This window comes from Suillus subaureus (genome assembly GCF_016647635.1).
Source record: "Suillus subaureus strain MN1 chromosome Unknown BJ212scaffold_13, whole genome shotgun sequence".
Lineage (NCBI taxonomy): Eukaryota > Fungi > Basidiomycota > Agaricomycetes > Boletales > Suillaceae > Suillus > Suillus subaureus.
Window position 1 is genome coordinate 476,175 of NW_024538569.1, and position 25,414 is coordinate 501,588.

Below are 25,414 nucleotides of genomic sequence, written 5' to 3' on the forward strand. Positions count from 1 at the left end.
ATACCGGCATGTAAAAGGGTGCTCCTATGGTTATTATATCACAGGAATTGATTGGTAATGGTTCTGGAATATTTTGAGGCTGTCTGGATTGAAATATGTCAGTTTGCCTCATACCCCCCACAAAGATCGATTTTTACAGACTTCCCATGACTTGCCAGTGCTCCAACAGCATTTTTCCTGAGGGCTCTTGATCGCTCTGAACACAATGGTCAAGCCAGAATTCCCAGAAAAAATCACATTCTTGAGATATGCAAGGTCCTCCTCCCCCCTCCTACCTCCTATATTGTGCTGTACATGATTTTAACTTGATACCGATAATGTAAAGGACTGTCCTGGGGGTTTTCAAGCATAGAAATCAATTGGTGATGGTCCCAGACCATCTGGAGGTCAATAATGGTGACATATGTTGGTGGGGCCGAAAGTTCAGTATTTCAACCATATTTCCACAACCCAACCACCGATTTCTTTGATTCTTGGCTCATATCATTCCTGGATGCGCCCACCATGATATGTACTGGCCCACAAAAAGAGGTTTTTGCACAAGTTTGAAACCTATTTCTGAAATGACCATATAAATTTCCCGCACCCTGCCAACAAGGACATCCTATCAGAGTCAGAAACTCAACTCCTGCGTGACGAGACCAGTCATGTGCTTACATCTTGTTTCAAAACCTCTAGTTCACTCTTTATAAAGTCCAAGGCCATTAAGGCAGATGGACGAGTAGATGGATCAACCAACCAACACTGCTCAATCTGATCCCAGCAGGTGTCTGTAATATTGGATGTCGCATCAGATGTTTCAGGATGCAAGATATCCTCTCCACAAAGGATTTTTTGAAAGATTGTGTAGTCATCAATATCATGCCAAGGAATGACCAGGGATAACACCTGCAAATATATGTATTAAATAGAATTTTGTGGGCCTACAGTATTTACACTCACATGGAACATGACACAACCAAAGGAATATATGTTGTGCTTTGTGGTCAGTTTGAGATCAGTGGGGTAATTGTGGGTAGTCAGCAACTCAGGCGCAGTCCACCTGATTGCACCATGCTGAATCTTTGAATCTTCATTTACGGAGTCATCTAGAAGCCTGCCTAGGACAGTTGACAACCCGAAATCCATAAGGCATGCCTTGTATTCTCTGTCCTTCACATCTACCAGAACATTGGACTGGAGTCTTGTGAGTACAACTTTACAGGAAGAATAAACTCACACACACTTGTGATGTCTCCATGAACCATAGGAACCTGGTGAACTAACAGCAAATTGATCAGTTGAAACTAGACATCAATGAAAAGAACAGACGATAGTCAAGCCCAGATGCTATACCATGAAGCTAGCGATGTCAATGGGTATTTCATTATAGCTAAACTGTGGCTTACCAGTTGCAATTTGGACCTGATGCTCAATCCAGCACCCTGTGCCACAATCATATCAAGTAGGTTACCATCTGGAAACCACAGGGAGACAAGTGCTGTAGTTGGTCCAAACCCCTCTGTCATTCCAACAAGTGTGATGATATTGTTGTGGACGAGGCATGCCCATATTGTGGATTCTCATTGAAATCTCTAGCAAACTAATATGCAACTGCACTCAAAGTAGAGGAAAAATACACCTACTCTCAAGTCCTGCTCTGAGGTATGAAATCTCAAGGCTTTTACTGCAATCTGGGGTGCAAGAATCAACAGGCTGATCAGCAACTTATGCAACTGAACAGACCTCGACTGTAGGGCCATACAGTTGTCTCCATTCACATCTATAAACATTTCCAAATGTCCCTCCAGTGACATAATTGCCTATTGTACTGAAGATCTGACCTGTAAGATCTATTTGACTTGCCAGTGATCTTGGAATGGAACTGAAGAATATGTAGAAACTGAATCAATCAATTCTTGTTTCAGTGTGAAGATCCCTACAGAGTTGTTAGTTCTGAAATGGATGGCTAGGGGCAATGTATCAGAATTAGCCATTGATGAAATACTCAGGTTGCCAGACCTGTGAGTCATCAATCCTGCACTGATCAAGGATGTGTGCAGTCTCCAGATGATTTGTGGGGTCCAGAGACCAGCAGTGTTTGATCAAGCTCCAGGAACCATTAGGCATGTTCTCGGGATGCAAAGGAGTAGCTCCTCTTGATAGCTCAATGGCAATGTGATTCGAGTTTTTCTCTTTCCATGGAATATTCCCTGAGATGATCTGAGTGGAAAAAGTCAAGGGTAGCATCACAGTGACATGAAATAGATCGCACAAAGAGCATAACGCTACCAAAAAAAATAGATATCACTGGCAAAAGTTGGTCGTGCAGGTTCATCAGACTCTACTCCAATGACTTCAGGTGCACACCATCGAGAATTGAAATCACATGCTGCAGTGGTTGAGTTCCATTGCAGCTCTGGGTCTCCCATGACTGTTGCGAGACCGAAACCTGTGAGACATGGATTGCCTGAATTGTCTATCAACACATTGGCCTGACTTACAAATAAGTGCAATATCCACAAAGAGACAGCCATACATACAGGTTGAAGGTCTCCATGAATGACTTTATTTGAGTGAACTGCATAGGCATCAATAACAAAAACGACAACTTGTTATAAATGGACAAACAATAGTAGAGACCATCAGCAACACCCTCGACCTAGTAACACAAGAATTGATGAACACTGCGTAGATATGATTGGTATGGATTAAGGACATACCAATCTGAATTTTGTGGAAACAGAAAGGGTTGTTGTTTGCTTCTCCAGATAAACATATAACATCCCAGATGGCATGCATGGATAAACAAGAGCTGGCCATGGTGATTCAATGTGTGCGATACCAAGTAGCAGCACAATATTCAAGTGTCTCAACTTAAGTCATGTCATCAATGAAATGGTGTTTGCCAAAGCATCACACCCACCAGCGGATGGTGTTGTTTTCGAGAGAAGGAGCCTGTAGCACAGCATGATAACTCCTGCAACAGTGTTGACCACAGACACATCATCTGATTCAGATCCCCCTGTGACCCACCATCAGGACAGCACTGATATTATTCCTGCTTCTTCTTCCAGTCTGAATCCCTCTGTGAAATCCACATGAACAGCAATGTTCTATGATCTAATATCCTCTGCAGGAAGTGTCACTCAGCTCCTGAAGACCCTGGAAGAAATTAAAAATACAATCTGAAGTAAGTTGCTCTATCATCAACCAAACCCTCAAGGATAATAATGTACTCAGGCTGTGCTACTTCCTTTCATATCACTGGCAATCAGATCTTTCACCCCTCAGCGCTCACCTGCTAATACAATCACCTACAATACACTCACAGCAAACAGTTCCTCCAGAATACTGATATTCATGATCCCATGGATGTATGTTGTTCCTTTGTTTCCTTTGTACTTGACTTGACGGTCTCCTTGCAGTTCCCTGCTACATTGCCTCTAACTCCCAACTGCTCTCCCTCACAACAGTCCACCATGGACATTCACACATAGATCCATGAGAGAATGCAAGCGTCAATTGCCGCCATCACATTTCCAATGTACATTTTTCAGTCTTGACTATCCACTGACCAATCATCTACTATTTTCAATTCTGAAACACACAGCCTAGCAGTCAAAGAGTGTATAGTTGTCAATTCACCCGAAGTCATCCCAGCATGCTTACCACCCAAATTCAATGCACCTATGTCATTCCCCATCACAGATGACCACCCAATCATTTCCCAACAACAGCGTCCATGTCCAACTTGCCTTTCATCCACAGCCATCCTGATTGTGCAGCCATATCTGCACACATGCAAGGGGCAAGTGCAACGTTCAATGCAACAGTGACTATGCCTTCATGTGCAGGTTCACCTGAGCCAAGGGAAACTCTTGCAACACATAGCATCCAGAGACTGGTGAGGAAGATCAGTCTCCTCAATAAAGGTCAGAAATAGCCTGGTGTGTTGGGGTGGGAGATGAGTGTGCAAGACATGAGCATGGCAAGTAGTGTTGCAGGTGGGAGTGTGTCTACGCCTCCTGCTAGTGGAAGCACCAGGGAGAGCATCAATGAGTTGCAGATCAAGATTATTTCAAAGAAGAAGCAGAAGAAGAGTTTTACCTGGAAGTTTCTCCTTTCTGTCCAATTTCTGTCTTTTTTCCAGTGTTTGTTTTTCCTTCCTTTTTCCTTTCCTTTCCCCATCATGTATTTTACCAACTTACTTCTGACGACCTTTGACGATCAAGACATCTCTAAAATGGGACTTTCAGACCTTTGCAGCAAGCTCACCATCATTCCTCATGCATGTCCTGCCAAGTGATGATTATGATACTTAAACTGAACTGAGGACCCTACCATCCTTAGTGGCACTTTGCAATCCATGCTGGACATATTCAACAAGTACAAACCCACAGAAATTGTCAGTTTACATTTATATTACTCAAACACATACTGACTGCTCTTTAGTTCGAGGCTCTTTGACACATGCATCTGATTCCATCTGATACTGCCAATGGTGTCATCGAAATTGAAGGTGTGGAGATCAATGTTGACGTTTTCTGAAGCTTGGAGTCACCAGTATTGGAATGAGGGGATAACTTTTCTATGGGGTTAGCACTTTGTCGATGCCACCGAACAACCTAACTCAGTATAGAATTTACATCATAGGGGTATACTGGGTTCCTGCTGTCTTATAGATAGATAGTTATTCAGTCAGCAGTAGGCTGTATGTTAAATTTTCCAAGATTCTCGATCATCAAGTACCCTGAACAACCACGAGTAAAGTCAGCCTCAAAACCTTGCTCCTGATGCCCATTATCTCAACATGATTCTTGACAGAGCCCAGTGAAATAATGGATACACTGCTCCACTGGAAGACTAAAGGTGCGGCAATTTTGGTAAATTGCATAGACATGATGCCAAGTTAGCAGAGCTGAAGACCACATGAATCAGAGCACATGGAGAACACAAGAGTATAATCTGTCATGGCATTAAAGATCTCTGGGATAATCTGACTGTGAAATCATGCTCACCTTCAAGATACACAGGTTCTTGCAAGTGATCTTTCCAAGCAGACATTGAAATTTTCACTAGACACACACACCTCACCCTTTCAAGCAGTTTCTCACTTTCGCGAGCCCTTCAACCCCCAACAACAATGGCTCAGAGCAAAAAAAGTATCTTGATGAGCAAGATATCGGCATGCTTTCCATGACCTATTGACTTGTTCGTCATTATTGAGTAAGAGAATATACATGTAGTATTCCACACATTAGAAAGCACCAGCTGAACCTTTGCTTCGAGGTTCTCTGTCCATGGTAAACCTGGGTTCCACTGACATCCATCTGCCATCTGTCAGAAGACAACATAGACAATTACAAAGTGGAACTCACCTCCACTCTGCAAACCTGATTCAAGCTGAGGCTTGCTGACACGAGCTAGTTCATCAGCACTTGAGGTTAAAATGATGAACAGGTCACATGATTTTTCAGTCAAATAGAGATTCAGCTAGAGCACGCAGAGAAGAGATTTGCTTAGAAGAGCAAAAAGTTAGGCTTGAGCCTGTACCTCTCATTCACTCTCTGTCCCTATCTCAGATCCGTCTGTCTTCCTTGTCTCAGGTCTCTTGGACTCCAACAGCCCTGTTGTGTAGTTAGTATCATGAGCATAGTGAAACTATTTGCAGAAGGAATAGACATGCAATTCAACACCATCAGATGTGATGATTTGCAGAAGGGCAGTTAGCATGCTGATCTGCAGGGGCAATCGGCGCCATGATCGCAGGTCTAATGGAACAAGATATTACCTTGCGTATTTGAAGCTTCCCAGTCTTCTGTACACTATGATTATGATTGTAAGTTGTCGCGAACGAGTTTGCAAATGATTGAAGATCCATCATCCATGATGATAATCAGTGCAGCAAGGATGGTGTTGAAAGATACAAACGCACTAATGACCACACACGTGACCGCATAGTGGCAGCTCTTCATTGGAAAATTGATCAAGGCAAGGGGATCATCTTGCCCCTTGCCATGACGAAGCTGCCCTGATAATGACATGAAGACATGTGACTTCAAAGATAAGTTAAGTCTCAGAAAGGATTATCCATCATGTTACCTGTGTACACCATATATTTTCAAATAATACTTAGGTTATATTCGAATGCACCCATTTCTCTTAGGATATCTGGAATGTTTTGTTGGTGGGACAAATACCAGCAAACCACACACCACTACATGTTTTGCCAGTCAGCTGGGTGTGTAGAGTCTGATCCAGCCTCGTCTATTGCAATGTACTGAGGTCAGACAAACAGTGGTTGGGCTGGGGCCAAGTGTTAGCTCAGCTCGGATGCTGGTGAGATTGCCACTGGGTGGGTGGGAAACTCAACATGTGGGCTGAATGACCGACTGGTATATAGACTACAAGACATGTAGTAGTGACTAGCTGGTACTAAGGACTCTGTATGGGTATCCAAATATGAACTACGAAGATAAAAGATTAGGCAATTAATATGATTCAATTGTATTATTTTATGGGAGAGGCAGGTGGGCAAAAATGAGATAGCAAGTGAAATTACTGTGAAAGCAAGCGAGCGGGTTGTATGGAGTAGTGAAGAAAAAAGGTCAAAAAGGAAGTACTAGGCATGCTTGCTGCTCTGCTGGACATATGTGTGGTGCTGGTTCCTTCCGAGCACTCAGGAACCAGCACCTTACACATAGTTGTGCTGTTTGAAATAATGTTGTACATATTTGGTTTGTGGCACTTATGAAGACTCTTACATGTACACCTGCTGATGGTTTGGAGTCTGGGGTATGACATCAAGGACTCTTCAATTCACTGATGATGAGGCTTGAGGATACTTCATTTATATTCAAGTTTCCTCAGCAGATCACAAGGATCATGCCCATGATCTGCTTTGTGTCCACCAGCATGTACTAGTAGTATGTGATACCTTTTATTATCATTGTCTTTAACTTGAAGCTTCTGGAATCTCCCTGACTGTCATAATGTCAATCTGGTTTTGCCTGATCATTTAGACATGTCACATCAGGAGCGTCATGTAGTGCCAGTGCCATATGATGATGCTTGTTCTAAAACCATTGAGTCAAAATGTATGACTGCGAGAACTTCAACATTGGCAGCGTGAATCCGCCCAAGAACATCCCCACAACCCCGGGCCATGGTGACCTTGTGACATCAGTGAATTCGTCAATACTGTGAAAACCAATCCATACAAACATGCACCAAATCAATCAAGAATCAAGTGGGGATCACTGAGTGGCAAGTATATCACAAAGTGTCATGAGGGGTTATTCAGAGCATTCAGCATCCATGTAACTGAAATTGCTGTATGATTACTTTAGATTGATCATGCAATAAAAGATATGAAGGCCATTGCAAATTTGCACTCTTTGAAGCTTGAAGGAACCAAGACTCGGAAATTCAGGTCCGAATATCATAACAGGGCACCATGAAATCAGATAGTACTAAGCTTTGGGGAGCTCGGAATGGTAACAGCCTGAGGGCACCACGATTCTGATTCACTGAACGATTTTCACTGGGTCTGCAAGACTACCTGCGAAGCTGTTAGGGCATTTGCAATGTGCAGAAGCAACAGCAATACCATGCTTGGTGTGGTTGATAGCAGCCAGGAGATCCTAAAAAGCCCAGATTACAAATTAGCATATAAGTACAAAGTAGCTGCAGCAATACACAAACCTTATCTTCAAAAGACATTAGACCCTTCACACATTGAACCAAGCAAGTACAGCCTCTGTCTGCAGTGACACAATCTCAGTTTCTGTTGTGCAAATGATGAAGACAAATGTACATACTTTTCAGGATTGCTTTGCTTGCAGAATCGCTTTTGTGCATGTGAGATTGAAGGAACTCATGGAGGGCCCAGTGAAGACCTGGGATGTCATTGAGGGCATTGGTAGGGTCATAGAGATTGTTTACAGTGGGAGTGAGTTGGACATGGTGATAAGGTTGAAGAAGGCTTGCTGTGTATGGGCATCTATTAGGGTATTCCAGGGACACTGGGTTTTCGGGTATGAACACATGAGCAACTCCAATAGTGACAATGACAAGCATGACGACAATGAGCTTCAGTAGAAGAGCAGATATGGATCCTTCATGTGTTGATCAGAAGCTTGGTGACTCTAACATCAAGGTAACTGCTACATAGCATAGCCTTGGGGTTCAGTACTAGTCCTTGTGAAGCACAAGTACAAATCGGGTATTCCAAGTCTGAACAACATGAGGTGCCTGAGACTATATTCATTGTTGGCTAACACATCAGGGTTATCTTATCAACATTTAGGAGAGGTTTATATGTTGTACAAAATGTGAAGAAAATATATGGAGTTTGGACTGACATAAAGAGGGCCCGGGCCTGGCATATAACTTCAAGTCATTGCATTGTTATGCATAATATGAAATATCTGCCACCATTTTTTCACTAATGCCGTATAGAATTTACATTGTGGGGGTATGCTTGGTTTTATATTCATGTAGAGCCTTATCATGTATGCACAAATTCTTATTGACCCATGTCCCTGATTATGACTCATGGTGAAGTACTTATGGCTAGTAGATATGGAACTATGGGTCATATCCCACATGCACATGTTTTTGTACCTTCTTTGTCTGCAGGTGGTGAACGATCAATGCCATATATAAGTAACACCTTTTGAATGAAAGATCACATACATGTCAGGGGTCATTATCTTTGACAGATTTACTACTGATGGATCTTTTATCATGATACTCATCTGACACCCAGGTCCAGATCATAACAGAAGCATGCAGGCGTACATATTACATTTAACAGCTGGTGTTTATGCACACCTATTTACAACTGCTAGGTCTCCAGCTTTAATTCCTGGTTCTTGCTATTACATGCTATACAGATGAGGCCATAGCTTCAAAGCCTCTTTCCATTAACTCCCTCTTTCCTCTGCGTGATCTTGCTTCTCCTCCTGGGATACTGTAGGGTCATATTGATATTGGCATCAGAATAAAAGCCATTGTATACCCAGGAGAACAGCCCAGCAGCTGCATAGGAGGTGAATGAATATCTGACCTCCCCCTCCTGGATACTTGCATTAGAGTGAGTGATAGCTGCAGAGGGCATGAGAATCGTGGATCCAGCAGGAAATTCAATCACTAGGCCAAGTTCCCAAAAAACAATGTGTGCCCCCTTTACATGATTGAAGTGACCTAGGGCTGTGACAAAGCACCAGCCCAGCAGTGCAGCATCTGTGGTAGGTAGCAGTGCCTGGACCCAGGTTAAAGGTACAGGCAGGCATTTTACTACTTTGCCATGGCCTCTTTTGATCTGGGCATTCTGTGTAGAGCCTGTCTAAATAGTTCTTGTAGATTCTGTGAATCTCAGGAAAAAACAATTTGAAAGAGGCTGGGAGGCTGTTAGCATCTATCAGGTGGTAGAGCCAGCCAGCCTACCCCACTGAAAGCCTACTATTCTGTTCATTCCCTCACTTTCCAGAATCGATTTCATAGCTAATTTATAGATTAGGGGTACAGCAAGGTTTTTGGGATGCTGATGTGTTGTGGGGTTCAATAAAATCCAAAGCTGAGCATCGGACTCACCTGCTGCCCTCTGCCATACAAGATCCCTGTTGTCACAGCATGGTAGAGGCCCCTTCGAGGTAGCTTCCCTTTCAGCAGGCCTTGAAGGTGGTCAAATAGGGAGGTTACCTCCTCTATGATTTCACTGTAGACCTTTTTCCCCTTAGCAGATGAGTCAGGGGCAGACTTTGGCTGCCCAGCAAGCATTGCTATGATATAGCCTTCATTGTCAATTACTGGCATGGGGGTCCTGTTAGAAATGTAATCACATCTGCATACAGATTACTGCACCAATGAACCTACTGGCCATCCCATTGAACAAGTTTAAAGCCCATTCTAAGGAGCTCATCCAGCTCATACTGCCTCCGCTCTTCCAACTCTGCCCTTGAACCCTTCCAGCCCCCCTCTGTGCCTTTGAAATCCTTTTGATTGAAAGATCCATACACATAATTGCCATCAGCCACAACCTGCTTTCTAAGGGTAAGGACATTCAATTTGTATGGTAGGTGCCCACGCCCCTCCCTCTCCTTATATCTCTGCTTTGCATGGGCAGCACGGTGGCAGTCAGCCTTCCTGTTTAGCTGGACAGCATGGGCCCTCTCTCTCTCCAATGCCCACTCTGCAGCAGGGCTAGATGGCAAGCAGGGGGATGTAGCTTTCACCTCACTTCCTTGATTGGTTGGTATGCAGAGGCTGCCAGCAGGTGCCAGATCATTGATGCTGCAGTTGGGAGAACTGATGTCCTCCTGTAGAACGGTGCCATCATTGCTTTCAAGAGTCAGTTGCTCACCCTGTAGGGAGTCTGCGAGCAGAAAGCTGTGGCTGGCTGCTGGCCTAATGGGGAGTCCAATAGGCAGCAGCCCATAGGGCAAAAACTCATGCCCCAAGCATGTTTGATGGACTAGAATTAAGGTAGTGCATGAGCCTGAGTACATGGGATCAGGGGTGGCAGGTGAGTATGCAGTAGCTGCTGCTAAAGCTGCAGAGGACTTGGGCTGCCCATGCATCTGCGCCCTTTGGCCAGGCCAGGGTCAGCCCATGCTACTCAGAGCTTCAACAGGTAGCTGCAAGTCCCAGTAGAGATCGCATGGGTGCAGTAATGAAAGGCATGGATTGCTCACCTACTATTGCCACAGCTTGCCACTCGTAACATGTGAGGTGCAGAGGTGGTTGAAGTTTTAGGCTGAAGCATTTGGGACTTCAGAAGGAAATGCATTTTGCTGATAGGTGGGGCGGCCATCAATTCACTTAGCCTGATATGGCTAGAGTTATATTACCTTTTCACTGTGACTTGAACTGCATTGTGACAAGTCATATTTAGATGCTGCATCACCTACCACTGGTCTTGATGGAGTAGGCATGTATGAATGAAAATAGTCATTAGATCTTAGTACTTGGCATCATGTCAAACCCAGAATCTTAGAGTGTGAGCATTGCTGATCAATGACATCATTGATACATTGACTGTGACAGTACTGTGAGCCTCTTCACCCCCAATCGAGCTTCAGCACTGCAGCCTTGCTCACTGCTGACATTACTCATGCACTGACAGAAGGTCAGTGTGCTGATCTTCTGTCAAGTTTGCGCTTTGCTTATGACTGAAATCGCCCATCCCTTACATAACAGACTGTGAGTGTTTTAATCTTCCAGTGTTGTTCACTGATGCCATTGCTCATCCATTAATAGGAAGTCAATTTCTTCGTCCTTCCTTGATTTCAAGCCATGCTGAGCAAAGATTTTATGCATTGGCAGAGTGTGAGTGTATTGATCTTCAACAGAGGTGGATAATATTCAACTTTCTATCATGATTTGACTAGCTTGATTGGAGTCATCATGAAGGGATGCGGTCTAGGTTACTCTTTGTCGCATGTCCAATTGGTCACAGATTGTACACATTTTCTGATGTTGTGAATGTGCCAGGCCTCTGGATCATGATTCTTGAAGAACAATGTTCAGCTCATTTCTGATGAGCTTTGAGGCCATTGTACAACGAACCTGCTTATCATTGAGTGTTTAGCTGTTGTCATTATCTTTGAACATTCTTTCTATGTTTTCAACAAGTGGCGCCAGGGTGAGTGGGAATCTGTTCCCTCTTTTCATGTTGTTCTCAAGCAATATATTGCATCTCCACATGCAGTTGCTGTCAAGAAAGCTGTGAGGGTTGCTATCTGCACATATCAAGGAAACTCATCTACTTCATCACATTCATTCTTGGTCTTGGCAGCCGCTTCAAGCTCAGCAAACATCCCTACTCTTGAGGCACATCATCCTGAAAATGCCATCCTCCTTCTGGATTAGATTCAAAGGTGCATCAAACTCCACAGCCTGGAGTCATACATGAGTTGAGTGAGGAGGGAGCTGGAAGGAATATTTGATGACCAGGTCCTTGATAGTTAACAGCCCTTCCTTTGTTGAGCTAGAAGGCCAATAGGCAGGAGGATGGCTAGACTCGATGATAGCAGGAGGCTCTTGTGGCAAATCAAGGTATTCAACAACATGCTCGACAGAGCTGAAAGGGCAAGACGGATGAGCATAAGAATGTCATAAATGATCCCCACATACTTTAAATCAAGCTCAAGTGTGGTCCAAAACCAACAGGCCCAATAAGCACTAGTGGTAAAGGTCATAGCACTTGTGATACACAAACCCGCGGTACCAACTGAGATGTAGCCTGATAGTGCAAGGAGGGTGGTGGTCAACACAGCCAACCCACCAAGCCCATCAAAGTTCAACAAGAGCCATTCATCTGCCATCCAGAGATTGTATCACATCTGTCACAGAAACCATCAGTGTTATCACACAGTAAGACTGAATTTTAGTCTACCTTGGTAGTAATGTCAATCTTATCATGTAGGTTGTCCAAAAAGTGCTGTTCGGCAGAGAAAGCCCGAACTGTGACAATACCTTCGAGCAACTCACTAGGGCCAGAGAAAATAGGTGATCATGAGTTAAGACTCCATATGAAAAAGATCTCTGTCAGCCTTCAGATACCTGCGAGCTAGGAGGCAGTAGAAGAAACCTATGGCCACAACAGGGATAAGAAAAATCGGGAAAAAAAAATAGGAAGTCAATGTATGAGCATACGATTTATCGAGATGTGAGCAGTGACCTACACGATAGTAAGAATTGCAGCCACAAACATCGCCAATGAAGAGTTAACAGCTGATAAGGAGCTCACAAGATTAGTGTCAATGGTTTCAATATCCTAGAGGCTACCATGCGTGAGTTGATGATCCAAAATTACAGTGCTTTCAGACTCACTTTTCCAAACCTATTGAGCATGCAGGCCAGCCATAGTGATATCATGCCAGCACATCATGGCGCACATGACACCCATCAAGAGCTTGTAGAATGTAGACCTTGATGCCTTCAATGCTCTGTTGTAATGAATAGCAGTTGACAATGCAGTGACTGCTGCAGTGGCGAACCCAATCATCGCATAAACACCAGTGTAGAATAGTGGGTGTTTGTGAACATCAGGCAGCGTGATGGGGTTGAAGCCAGAGGTATTAGCATGGAAGTAGTTGTTTGAGTAGTGTCGATGGTTATGGTAGGGCACATAGCTGTTCATAAGTGCCTCATTCTCGGTCAACACCGAGGGCACCATCGCCATATGCTTGACCTCATTGCTATAACAAACATAAGATGCTGATATTGAAAAAGAGGGTATTGACTAACCCAAACCCAGAGCTTCTCAGTAACGCCTAAGCCCTGTGAACAAGCAATGAGAATCCCAAGCATAAACCACATCCAGTACGACCTGTCCGTAGTCAGTCATGCAACACTAGAAATGTAACAAAACCCTCATGATGCCTTCAAGTATGCATTATAAATTGACCACTTGACGCCCCTAGCCTCCCAGTGCTCATCCTTGATAAGCTTTCAAGGTTTTTTCTTTGATTCTGCAGACATCTCTGCCTCAGTGTCATCTTCCTGTGCTTTGACAGGGATTTCGGTGGCTGCTACAGGCTCCTCTTCTTTGACTTTCGCAGTGGAATCCTGCACAATGTGGTCCAGAATGCCCTGCACACAGAGATTTTTGACAGTACCCTTGGCATCAATGCAACCATCCAGCATGCAGACAATGTAATAAGTGCCAGGGAACACAAGTTCTACATGGTGAGTGACTAAGATCTACAAATAGATTTAATGCTGTGTTGTACCATCATGATTGACAAACATACCACCATACAGTTTGCCATCAATGGTCTGTGGAAGAGTCCCTCATACAAGAACCGGGCAGTATGACTATCCAATTCGCAATATAAGCACAAGGGTGAAATATGAACAGACAGATAGTAGCATTCACCACAGCACTCAATGTATCATCCAATAGGACATACTTCACGTGAGCATACACAGCATGAGCAAGGGCAACACTGAAGACCATGAGCATCCCGAACAAAGATCTAAAACACATTCCTCACTGATGTCATATCCCACAATCCGGACCCATGTTCCATCATATTCCCACGCCTTCCAAGCCTACATCCAGACCCCACTTCATATCCAGCTCATTCCCAGATCCCCTTCCACTGTGCTCCACACCTCAGCAGGATTGACTATGCTCTGGATTTACCCCTGAGTTCCAGACCATCGGATCTCCACTGCTAGCCTGATCCATACCCCCCTGTCCCATCCACCCTATGCATACTCCATCCAGCAAGACATCTGGACTTCACCTTGTCTTGGATTCCAGACTCTATCCACCTTCTCATACCCTGGTCCTGTATCCACCTCATCTTCTGGATCCCCAGATCTCCGGACCTATTCCCACCCTCTGTCCGAGGTCCTGCACCTATCCCCATTTAGGCATCTCTACCTTTCTGGCTTTCAGTTACCTCTTCTTCCATCTTGCTTATTGATCCTTGTATGAGTCTTCATCTCCGAGTTCATTTACTTATGTTCCATCTTGCTTACTAATGTGTTTCCACATGCTCATACATAGCCTTGCTCCTTTGCTTACTGATCCCCTCAGATATTGTTCAGTATATAACCCCTGTAGATACTCCTGTAGTTCCTTAGTTTGAATATCAACTTAGACTTGCCCAATCCTCTCTTGGACTTTGGTCCACCTAAGTCTGTCCTACTCATCAGGCCTATGGATTGATTCCCTAGGCCAGAGCTCCGCCTTCCAGCACTTACCCTCTTTCCAGACTTAGGTCCAATCCCTATCCCTTTGACTCTACCTTAGGGTAGTCTACCCCTGCTTGTTTCTACATTGGACTTTGTCCAATGTAGCCCCTATTCCTTCCGGACCTCCGGATGTTCCATCCTCCTAACCCTTGGACATCCTGTCCTCCAGACCTTTGGACCTTTGGACCTCCCATCCTTCCATCCTGTTTCCTATAGAAGTATTACCTTGTAGTGGGAACTCTCCTGTGCTCCTCCGGGCATTTCCCACACTCCTCCAGAAGTCCTCTAGCACTCCACCAGAGTAGCCAGCCTCTGGAAGTCCTCCAGACTTTGTTGGACCATCATCAGACCTCATCTAAAATGAAGGGCCCATACTCAGGTAAGGGGCACAGTGTATGAGCTGAGGCCAAGCCCCTCTGAGTCAATCTCTCTCCCCCTTGAGCAATATGGTTCTTAACAACCGAGCTTTTTGGCCACCCAACAAGCTGACCTCCCTAGAGCCAATCTCAGTATCATCTCCATCCTCCAAGATATACAAATCTGGCTGCAGTGCACAGCACTTGATGACATTGTTGTACCTCTCCTCATCAAAAGGATGCCAGAATAGAACATTGCCTAGTACTATGGCAGTCCTGCAGATGCACCATGCCTACAAAAGTCTGGTAAATAGGGGTGATAGGGTAACGCTTGCAGGGGTGGGCCTGAAGCACCAAATATGTAGGTGTGATGCAGAATGGTCTTGGGGCTTTGCTGCACGTTGCAGTTGGGTGCCATGTGTGCAGCATTTGTGCACAACAGGTTGATGTACCAGAAGGTGTTAGTTGGAATGGATGCATTGCTTTGGCCAGGCATTCATGATGTCCTTGCAGCATTGAATCCCTCATGCTGGGGCATGCTTAGCATTTGGGAGTGTTTATGGAACAATAGTGCCAGACAGTCCAATCATGTCTTTGACCTAGCTTTGCACTCTAGTGGGTGTCCAATTGGATGTTCACATGTGAACCAAAGGTATGAGCTAGCAGAGGGTGTTCTCAAGGATATCCATCCAAACGTGTCTCCACATCCTTGGGTGGCAAAGGACTAGGTGGATGTGCAAGCACATCCAACAGATTGGGACTATCATGGCACATTAGTTTTCCAATGAAGCACTCTTAGACAGGGTGGCATGCTCTTGGCAGTGCTGGGGTGCAAGGATGTAAGGTACAAAGGTGGATGGTGAGTGAGGTGCCCAGCCAGGGCAGCTTGTCAATGGCAGTGCATTTGAAGGATGGTGGGTATCAAGAGCAAGAGAGTGATATTACATAAGCTGGGACACATTGGTTGTTTGTAGGGATGGACTTTGTGTGTTACATAAGCTCAAAGGGTCTGTACATAGCCTAGTACCATAGGGGTCATTGTGATGAAATGAGCCACTTATTGTATTACTCATTAGTGTGTAACTATCTGTCAGAGTCAAACATCTATGGGGGCATAGATGTTTGACTCCAATAGAGAGTGGTGCATTCAATATGATATAGAGCCGTGCTGAACACATGAGCATCAAAATAGGTTTGAGCAGGCAGTAGAGTTAATAAAGAATGTTCCTCTCCTGGTAACAGCCTGTTCTCCTGATAAAAATCTACATCTGGCCTAAGATGCCGCGCAGTCTAAGCAGAGACACATAACAGCACTGAATGAAACACTGCATGCATCCCATCACCTCTTTGCAACTGCATCGCCCAGCATCTCCATTTTCAAGGCTGGATCTTAAGTGCCTTGATCAAATACTGGACAGATCTCAGGACCTCTCTGCCATTCCATCGCCCAGCCTCTCTATCTTCGAGTGACCAACTGTTATATCACCCCAGATTCCTCAGCTGTTAAGCGCCTTGTGGGGCAGAGGAATAATTGTTGTAGTCATTCTTTGTCTCAGCCAAAGCTGCCAAGGATCAACTGTATTGCTCTTCGAAGGCAATTCTAGAACCATGTGACTCAACCTTCATTGCTGCTGACCTTGCTGGAAGAAGATTTGTTTTGACACCTTGTGAATGCAGCAATAAACTAGCATCCAAGGGCTTTGAGCTCATGTTTGCTATGTGTCTCACCTCTGTCATATGCTTGGCTGCCCATCAGACAGCATGGTTTAACCTCTCTTCACTATTCCAACCCACCACAAGCTCCTGAGCTCTTGACACATCCTGGGTCGTGTAATATGCTGCCTATAATGCTGCTGCATTTTTCATTGGACACAGTCAATGAAACACAGTCTTATCCATGTCTTCATTGACGAAGCCCATCACATGTTAACCTCCGATGAATACAGGAACTTCTTCAAGCTGTTTCACCTCATAACCACCCTTGGTAAACCCATCACATTCCTCACAGCCGAATGCTGTGTTTTCTGTGGCAAGCAGTCCAGTGAAATGCACAGACACCACTCCATACACAATGAGGACTCTTCTTTGAAGATCAATCTTATAGGTGACTAACCTCTGCCTCAGTCCTCAACCCTTCACCAAACCACCTTACAGGATCCCTACTGCCTGCCAAATCTGTGCCCAAGAAAGGGTACTCCTGCCCCTCTGTGGCCAGCACATTTGTCGGCCTACCCTGCTGATCTCTACACACATATATTCACCCATGTTCAAGTAAGTTGACCCCTCCTGCCTCCATACCACACTGACAAGTCCAAAGACCACAGCCCTTCATGATGATGCACCTGGCCGTAGCATCACACCACAAAAAAGGGTATCAGAAGACACCAATTCTCCATATGCAGACACTCTAGTTGGCTAAACGCCCTCCCCTGGAACTGTTATCCATGACAAACCTACAATTCAAGGCCCCTCCCCTACTCCAAACCACCCCTACACAGACAGAGAATCACCACTGAAGAAGAAGCGCCTGCTACTGCAAAGCCCTGACACACCCCTTCACACTACTTTTTGATACCCCATGATCTCAAAACCAAGGTCATACTCCTTCAAAATTACATGAATGACCAAGCTGGAGTCTGCACTTTCCATGCACTGTCTTCTTCACTCCAAATCCTTGAACCCCACATAGATTTATGCACCTGCTGACCTCATCAATGCCTCCCTCTATCTCAGACACTACCATAAGACGATACCACTTACATCAACAAGCCTACCTTGTGCTCATCATGCAGAGGGTGCAAGAGGTTTGAGCACCCCAAAAAGGTTGTGATAATGATTCACTCCAAGATTTTTGGATTGGTATACCATATCTCATATTTACCATACTTGCAATCAGCCAGATTATGTTCGACATTCTTCGAAGTGCAAAGCATGCATGACATAACAGAATCCATCGAATCTTTCACTACCTGGCTGTATTCCCCATCTGCTTACAGTGACATCATCAGCATGGGAAATCCCAAACTATATGACCTCATCTGTGCATTTTTCCAATCAGTGCCACATCTTTTGACATTAGATTGGGCAGTGGCAACATGCGAAGCAACCACCTGTGTGGAGTCCTTGCAACGGGATTCACACATGTTTGCCACCCATTGTCAATGGATATTGAGACTTGGCCAATATATAACAACCTTGTCCAAAGATACCAAGGTTGTAACTGAAGGGCAGGCAGACTTGTTGTGCTACGACATCAATCAGTTCGATCCAAGATCTTTTGCGGCTTTGGATTAGTCTAGGGTCATCATCATTTTGTTTGGTTTACATATTTCGCTCATTATACCCATGCAACACATCTAGCAACAGAATGTATTTTTACTTGTATACACTTCTTGTACACTTAGTTGAGGAATTCAAGCTTTGAGAAAGGTATTCTCATAGGGGATGCTGGATTATCATTCCATGGTGTTCAATTTTGTTTGGAGACTTGTTCCAAATCCATGTCTTATAAGTTGCTGAAGTAGTTCACAACTTCTAAATCTACTTGATTATGATAACCAGTGATACTAGTCATTAACGAATGCCATGAGGCCCGTGAACCAAGTGGAGTTTGTTTCAGCAGATGTGACATTGTGTGACTACCCAAACCAATGGTTCTCAACTACTTTGACAATGCTTTAACATATCAAACATTGAAGTTTGACCAGATCACTAGTCTGTAATTCAGACTAATCATCTGCCTATGTTCATCAGTTTAAACTTCCACCCTGGCTAATATATGATGCCTCAGTGTACAAAGAATCTATTTGACCAACATATAAAAGTTTGTTAGCCAGTATCATCTTAGCACAAGTCTTATATGTCGCAGAAGTCGCAGAAGACTTCTGGACCTGGAAGTAGTTGTAGAAGTTCGAATGATGTGATATTAGTCATACACAATGATTTTGTCCTACCACCAGCACCATCGAGTGTTGAAACATTGACGTTTAACTCTACTGTGATCTCTAGTGTGAAAATTACAATAGACATCATATTGACCATTCAATCATTTGATAACTGGTGCATGCCTACAACTCTCGGCCAACTTACATGATGACCTTGGATAGTTTGATGGATGATGCAGATATGCAAGTCATTCCAGGAACCATCATTCTTCTCCTCAGACTACAGTAGAAGTACATACTAGAAAAAGACATCGATTTCATCAAGCAGCAACCCATCTCAGTGCTATGAATCCCAATAATACTCCAGAAAGTACACTACACATTCACATTCATTTCATGTCATTGTGCAACCACCAACTGGTGGTGAATTATCTTTCATACTTACTGATTGCAGTCCGATTAACACATGGTTCGCTAGCTGACTATCTGCCTATCAATCTCAACTGCTTAGTCTTAGACAACCCTGCCTATATGTTCTCAGTCAAGATTATACTGATGGACACTGTCAGTGACTTGAGAAGGGCTATCAAAGAACAGAATAAGGAGGAGTTCGATGTTGTTGCTGTTAGTCATCTCAAGATGTGGAAGGTTAGTATTCTGCTGCCATGATCTGGCAAGCTAGTCCTAATTGTATAATGCTTCAAGGTTGATACAGTGGCTCAAAAAACTGTCCGCATGTTTTGACATTTTTCACTATCTATGATATTGTGTGAGAATGAACAAATGGCTCAAGGACATGGTTATACCACATTGTAGTATGGCTTGAGGGCTTTCATTTGAGCCCTACACCGTGGGAATCGGTGGAGATATGGTGGAGATATAAGGCTCACAAAATGGTGACTCATGCAGACAGTTTTTTGACTCAAGTATTTTACAATAATAACCAGGTATTCTAGTATTTTGTATGACCTCCCTTGGCTTTAATTACTGCCTCTATCCTCCTAGGCATACTCTCAATTAATTTCTGGCAATCCTCAGCTGTGATCTTCCCCCATTCCACTGCTACTCTCTCCCAAAGCTCCCATACTCCTTTAGGGGGGTTTTCATAGGCTTGAAGCTTTTTCTTGAGTGTTCCCCAGAGATGTTCAATGACATTGACATCAGGAGACTGTGCTGGCCAGTCAAGAACATTGATGTTATGTTCTTCAAACCATTCCTTAGCTCTTCTGGATGTGTGCTTGGGATCATTATCCTGTTGGAAAATGATATCTTCTTCATTAATCCCTGATTCTGCCAAGCTAGGCAGCAAGTGGTCATTTAAAATGTCCACATACTGCTCAGCATTCATCTTCCCCTCAACCTCAGCAAGCATTCCCACACCATTCCATCCCATACAGCCCCATACCATTAAAGAACCTCCTCCAAACTTGACAGTCCCATTAACCTCTCTGTCTGTTAGGCCATCTCCCTTCTTTTTCCATACATATACCTTCCCATCTGACCCAATCCTATTGATTTTGGTCTCATCTGACCATATAACATGCTTCCAGTCCTCTACAGTCCAGTGTTGATGAGCTAAGGCAAAGGCTAGTCTTCTCTGCCTATGTTTGATGGAGAGAAGAGGCTTTTTCTTCTTTGTTACTGCCTTGAGAACATTTCTCACAGTTTGTGAAGAGACAGGGGTAGTGATGGTGGAATTGATATAATGGGTGGCTTGGATAGCATTATCAGCCTTTCCTGTAGTGATATGTTGGATAATAGCCCTTTTGTCAGTAAAGGTAAGCTTGGATGGACGTCCTCCACAAGAGTTTTCCTTGTCTGGGTGGCTTTCTTTAATAAACTTGGCCACAGTGGACTTGCATACTCCAGTTCTAGAGGAAATTTGGCAAGCAGAGAGGCCAGCATAAGACAGAGAGAGGATATTATCTCTTTGAGCAGAGGAGATGGCTTTCATGGTGATTATGACTATGATACATGAGATATTCTGGTTTATATAGTTAGATATAGTCATAAAATAACATAATGACACCACTTCATAATTTATATAATAGTGGCATGATTTTTGTGGTGTCATAAATAATGATTTATATAGTTTTAATATACACTCAAAAAACTGTCCACATGAGTCATCATTTTATAAGCCTATCCATATCTCCACCGATTCCCACGGTGTAGGGCTCAAATGAAAGCCCTCAAGCCATACTACAATGTGGTATAAGCATGTACTTGAGGCATTTGTTCATTCTCACACAATATCATAGATAGTGAAAAATATCAAAAAATGCGGACAGTTTTTTGAGCCACTGTATCTGCTAGGAAAAGGAGAGGGAGGTTCTCCAGGATGATGTCAAAGAGCTTGACCCACTTATCCGACTCTCCCAAGTGCCCATTGTCGGACCGGAGGACAGGCACATTCATATATTCATGCAACGCCCCCATAGTAAGTGGTGCTGATTTAATATGGCAGCTGAGCTGACAGCTGCCTCACAGTGGAATCCATCGACTGCTTTGAAATTGCACATTGGTACAAAGGGAAGGTCATAACCAGTAGTACAAGGGGAATTCCATAGCTAGCACAGTGATGTTCCTTACAAACTTCACTTAGGTTTCAATGGAGCAGGGGCCACCAGTGCAGCCCTGCTCCACCCTGGAACAAAAGAAGACAGGGCTGGGGCTGGATTCTGGGAGGGTGGATCTGTCATAGGATCAGCAAAGGTAAGTGTAAAGTAAAGGAGAGGCACTTACTAGATTGAGCTGCCAGGAGGCTGATAACATCACCAAAGCCCACTCCCCAGTCTCTTATCCTTGCCAGAAATGCAGCAACATCATCCTCCTGTTGCAACTTGGGTACTTTTGGCACCCTGACATCTGGGCTAGAATCTGCTGCTTGTTTGAGAGGTGAAGTGTGCAAATGTGGAAGTGGCCCCTCACCTACTAAGTCAGACTCTTCTCTCATCTCTTCTGTCACCCTGCAAGAGGGGAGTGCAGAAGTTGAGGAGGTGGCAGGCCCCTAGCATTTCTGAGTTTTATGAAAGACAGAACAGAAGAATGAGCCCTCACTTGAGCTCCTGCCTCTAATCCCATGCCTATGCTATCCTCCCCAGCATCAGAGGCAGCCCCTGGGCCTAGGGAAGTAGAACTGGAAGGGACAGCAAACTTCTCTACTAATGACCCCTCAACTGCCGAGGCAGGGGCCAACTTCCCAACAACAGTCTCATTCCGGCCTTTATCTACTCTCTTGCTAGAGGCCATCTTCTTGGTCTTACCCTTAGGCTTGGCTTTGGTCTTGGCTACGGCCTTGGGCTCCTTAGGAGGAAGTTCCTCCATCTCAGAGGCCTTGTCATCTAGTCCCTCATCCTGTTGGAAAATAGCCCCTATGCAGTGTTTCTTGTCAATTTTTTATACCAGCCAAAGTGGAAAACTCACTTAAGCTAGGCATTGCACCTATAAAGGCATTCAACACAGCAGCCTTGTCAAAGAAGAGGTTATTTAGAAAGACATCTTGGGTGTTTGCAGCAACAAGTCGGTAAACATGGACGGTCTTCTGCTGGGAGGGGCAATAGATCTGCCCAATCAGCTGGCTTTCTTCTGTGGCTGACCAGAGGCAGTCCTATCTGAAATAAAAATGAGAAACTGAAGGCAGGGGAGATCAAGAAGACTCACAATGATTATTAATATACTGGCACAAGGTAAATTTAGGCCAGTTAGCCTTACATTGGAGACAATCAATACCCTAGGCCCATCCCTTGCACTATTTTTGAATTTAGTGATGATTTTCATCCTAGTGGGGATGGTCATTTTGCCGTGGATCTGCAATGCCTGGATCTCATGAAGTTGGAGAACCTGAGTTTAAATAAATTAGCATTGAATGAAGCATAAGGGGAAAATGATAGCAGAAGTACCTTCATGATTTGGGGGTAGCTAGATGGAAAGGTGCAGTACACCAGAACTTTGTCACAGGGGGCACCGCCTGCTAGGCTGGTCTCATTCACTGAATTGACCAAAGGTATGAGATTGTCTTCCACAACTCTTAGTGGAGCTTGGGCATCCAGCTTGAGGTGCCATCAGATAACTTCTACCAGAGTATCTAATTTTCAAGAAGGGTCCCTCCTCCACTCCTCCAAAGTAGAGGGGTCTGCCCACAGGCGTCCTGGGTTGCAGCTAGGGTGTAATAAAGCTTTATGCACTCAGATGTAAAAATCCTTGAGACATTATATCAGCAGAGGCCACTATAAGAAAGGTAGACAAAGGTACTGAGCCACCAGCAAACTTTGCTGCTGTAGAAGCACCTCCCTTCTCTACTAGTTCTTGGGTGATTAGGTCAAGATTCTGTACCTCCTGGTCATATAGCTGTACCAAGAGAGAATGGTCCTCAAATGCAGCTAAGCTGGAGATTTGGAGGCTAACGTTGTCAACTGACCAGACAGAGCAATAAATCACAAAGCCTGCAAATTGCTGATGAATGATGTGGATCCACTTCAGCATCTGGTTTTAGTAAAGACTAGGAATTTGAACTTGGGTATCACCCTTAAGGTTTGCCATGATAATGGTCTTGTCCCTGTCCCCTCATTTGAAACACTGCCTGATCTTTGGCCGCAGACTTGCGGAGTTCACACTCCATTTTTTCTGCCTCACCATCATATGGGCTGCCAAAGGCTTCCATACCAAGGCATCTTCCCAGATTCCAGATGTCCTACAGAATGAAGGGGCAGGAGTTGAGATTAAAATTAGAGCAGGACGTTGAGAATAAGGTGCTTCACTTACCATCAGTCGATTGGTGATCGGGGTAGCCATCATGGTAACAATAGATTCGGATCTCTTGCGAAGGGCAAATAAGGCCCAATAACTTTTTTTGATGTTTCTGAGGTTTTGGGCCTTGTCCACCCCCACCAGCAAGAAATGCCAACCATACACCATAGTAGAGACTTCAGCAGGGTAGCTAGCCCTCTGTCAAGGGCTCTGAGTGGGGGTGAGGTGGTTTCCCTCCAAAACATGTTCAAAGTCAGACTCTAATGCCTAGGGTACAAAGAAAAGCTCTATCAGAGGCCAGCTAACTAGAAATGAAAATTGACATTTACTTTGGGAGGGATAATAAGGATCCATCACCCTTCAGGCAGCTTGGGCATAGTCCAAATATTCTTCCACCACAAGGCTCAACTGTTACTCCAAATGCCATTGTAAGGCAGGATATCAAAGCTTCCTTGCCGAAGGTATTGATGCAATTCTGAAGTGAACTGATGGATTAAGGCTGCCAGTATGACCAAAATGATGGAAAGATCTGGAATATTGAGGGTGTCGCCCCTCCATTGCTTTCCAGCTATTCTGAAGTAGGTTAGCTTTGAGTCTCAAAGGGTAAGGGGAGGGACTTGCCTATTTTTCCTGGAAAGCATCCATTAGTTGTATAATACTCACGATAAAATGCCAGTATGGCAATTAAAGCCATGACTTGGATGGTTTTTCCTAATCCCACTTTGTCCATAAGTAAAATAGGCTTTCCAGAAAAAGCATTCTGGACCATTTTGACCACCCCAACCAGCTGATGCCAGCAGAGAGCTAGGTGCTCTCCCCTTCCAGAATATTTGAACCAGTCCTCTCCCTCCTTGGTCCATGGATCATGATTTCCATAGGGATCTTGAAGGGTGTTGAAAAACAGCAAATGCTGGTCTGGAATCCCCAGGAGAGCCCAAAGGTGATCCTTTGACATATGATTGAATGCCTCCACCCCTTTGGACCATTCAAAATTATAAACATCCTCGCCATCAAGGTTGAGTTTGGGTACAGAATCAGAGGTCTCAGCATCAGGGTCGCAGAGCTTAAGCTGTTCCTGGATCAAGGCTGCCAGCAGAGTAATATCCTTCTCTGATGCTAGGAAACAAAGGGCATCCCTTAGCGGCTTGGGTAAACCTATAAGAATACATTAGAAAGTGGATGGGAGTGTGGTGCTGGGTTGACCTATGCAACTGGTTCTGGCCCTTGTGATCTATACCTAAGGCTTTAAGTATATCGCTAAGGGTTTCCCACTGCTCTGCTAGGTTCTTAAGGGATTCCTTGTCCCCATAATGAATGAGGATCTTAGTGAGTCCCTCTATGTCCTTCAGCCAGGTTCTAATGAGCTCTGTATCAGGACGCTCTCCCCCCTCCACAAGGTCCATGAGCACTAGGCCAACTGTGGTAGGTGTTAGAAAGTATAAGAGAAAAGAGGATGGAGAAAGGGCACCTTTCCAGGCCTGTTGAACTCGGACACAGCATGGTTCAAGTCTCCCCCTTTCTCATTGAATAGACTTCCTGTGCCTGGACCAATGGTGTACCATAAGGTTGTTGAGGAAGTGCTGAACCAGTTCCTTAAGAGCAATGCAATCCTCCATGAAGGCGTCCATGCCAAAAAGTGCTTCTCCAATGCTAGGATAGGCCAAGGTTATTTGAGAAGTAGCCAGTTCTGGCAGCTGATGGAAGAGTGTGAGGTGGGGCAGAGGCATAGGC

General features: G+C 44.4%; 7 protein-coding genes across 7 annotated transcripts; all 7 read right to left on the reverse strand.

Moving 5' to 3' along the window:
• Positions 1 to 645: 645 nt before the first annotated feature.
• Positions 646 to 1,137, reverse strand: BJ212DRAFT_1270016 (kinase-like domain-containing protein; the record flags this gene model as incomplete). The annotated part of the gene is made up of 2 exons (XM_041330850.1): positions 646 to 888; positions 943 to 1,137. Coding segments are annotated over 2 exons (438 nt in total), but the record flags the coding sequence as incomplete, so codon positions are not given.
• A 6,371-nt stretch (positions 1,138 to 7,508) lies between these two features.
• BJ212DRAFT_1299135 (uncharacterized protein) lies at positions 7,509 to 8,061 on the reverse strand (the record flags this gene model as incomplete). The annotated part of the gene is made up of 3 exons (XM_041332810.1): positions 7,509 to 7,625; positions 7,687 to 7,745; positions 7,803 to 8,061. The coding sequence occupies 3 exons, from the start codon at positions 8,059 to 8,061 to the stop codon at positions 7,509 to 7,511; spliced, it is 435 nt and encodes a 144-aa protein (XP_041193838.1).
• An 832-nt stretch (positions 8,062 to 8,893) lies between these two features.
• BJ212DRAFT_1299136 (uncharacterized protein) lies at positions 8,894 to 10,919 on the reverse strand (the record flags this gene model as incomplete). The annotated part of the gene is made up of 6 exons (XM_041332811.1): positions 8,894 to 9,331; positions 9,580 to 9,808; positions 9,862 to 10,459; positions 10,684 to 10,811; positions 10,836 to 10,854; positions 10,892 to 10,919. The coding sequence occupies 6 exons, from the start codon at positions 10,917 to 10,919 to the stop codon at positions 8,894 to 8,896; spliced, it is 1,440 nt and encodes a 479-aa protein (XP_041193839.1).
• Positions 10,920 to 11,793: 874 nt separating this feature from the next.
• Positions 11,794 to 13,760, reverse strand: BJ212DRAFT_1299137 (uncharacterized protein; the record flags this gene model as incomplete). Its single annotated transcript, XM_041332812.1, has 12 exons — positions 11,794 to 11,883; positions 11,938 to 12,067; positions 12,121 to 12,304; positions 12,463 to 12,476; positions 12,550 to 12,577; positions 12,643 to 12,667; positions 12,737 to 12,763; positions 12,820 to 12,829; positions 12,885 to 13,180; positions 13,237 to 13,318; positions 13,469 to 13,692; positions 13,743 to 13,760. The coding sequence occupies 12 exons, from the start codon at positions 13,758 to 13,760 to the stop codon at positions 11,794 to 11,796; spliced, it is 1,128 nt and encodes a 375-aa protein (XP_041193840.1).
• A 1,355-nt stretch (positions 13,761 to 15,115) lies between these two features.
• On the reverse strand, positions 15,116 to 15,322 carry BJ212DRAFT_1270219 (uncharacterized protein; the record flags this gene model as incomplete). The annotated part of the gene is made up of 1 exon (XM_041330866.1): positions 15,116 to 15,322. A coding segment is annotated over one exon (207 nt), but the record flags the coding sequence as incomplete, so codon positions are not given.
• A 7,003-nt stretch (positions 15,323 to 22,325) lies between these two features.
• Positions 22,326 to 22,890, reverse strand: BJ212DRAFT_1270344 (P-loop containing nucleoside triphosphate hydrolase protein; the record flags this gene model as incomplete). Its single annotated transcript, XM_041330886.1, has 3 exons — positions 22,326 to 22,544; positions 22,598 to 22,777; positions 22,837 to 22,890. Coding segments are annotated over 3 exons (453 nt in total), but the record flags the coding sequence as incomplete, so codon positions are not given.
• A 1,197-nt stretch (positions 22,891 to 24,087) lies between these two features.
• Positions 24,088 to 24,734, reverse strand: BJ212DRAFT_1270313 (uncharacterized protein; the record flags this gene model as incomplete). Its single annotated transcript, XM_041330884.1, has 2 exons — positions 24,088 to 24,256; positions 24,301 to 24,734. Coding segments are annotated over 2 exons (603 nt in total), but the record flags the coding sequence as incomplete, so codon positions are not given.
• Between the last annotated feature and the right edge of the window lie 680 nt (positions 24,735 to 25,414).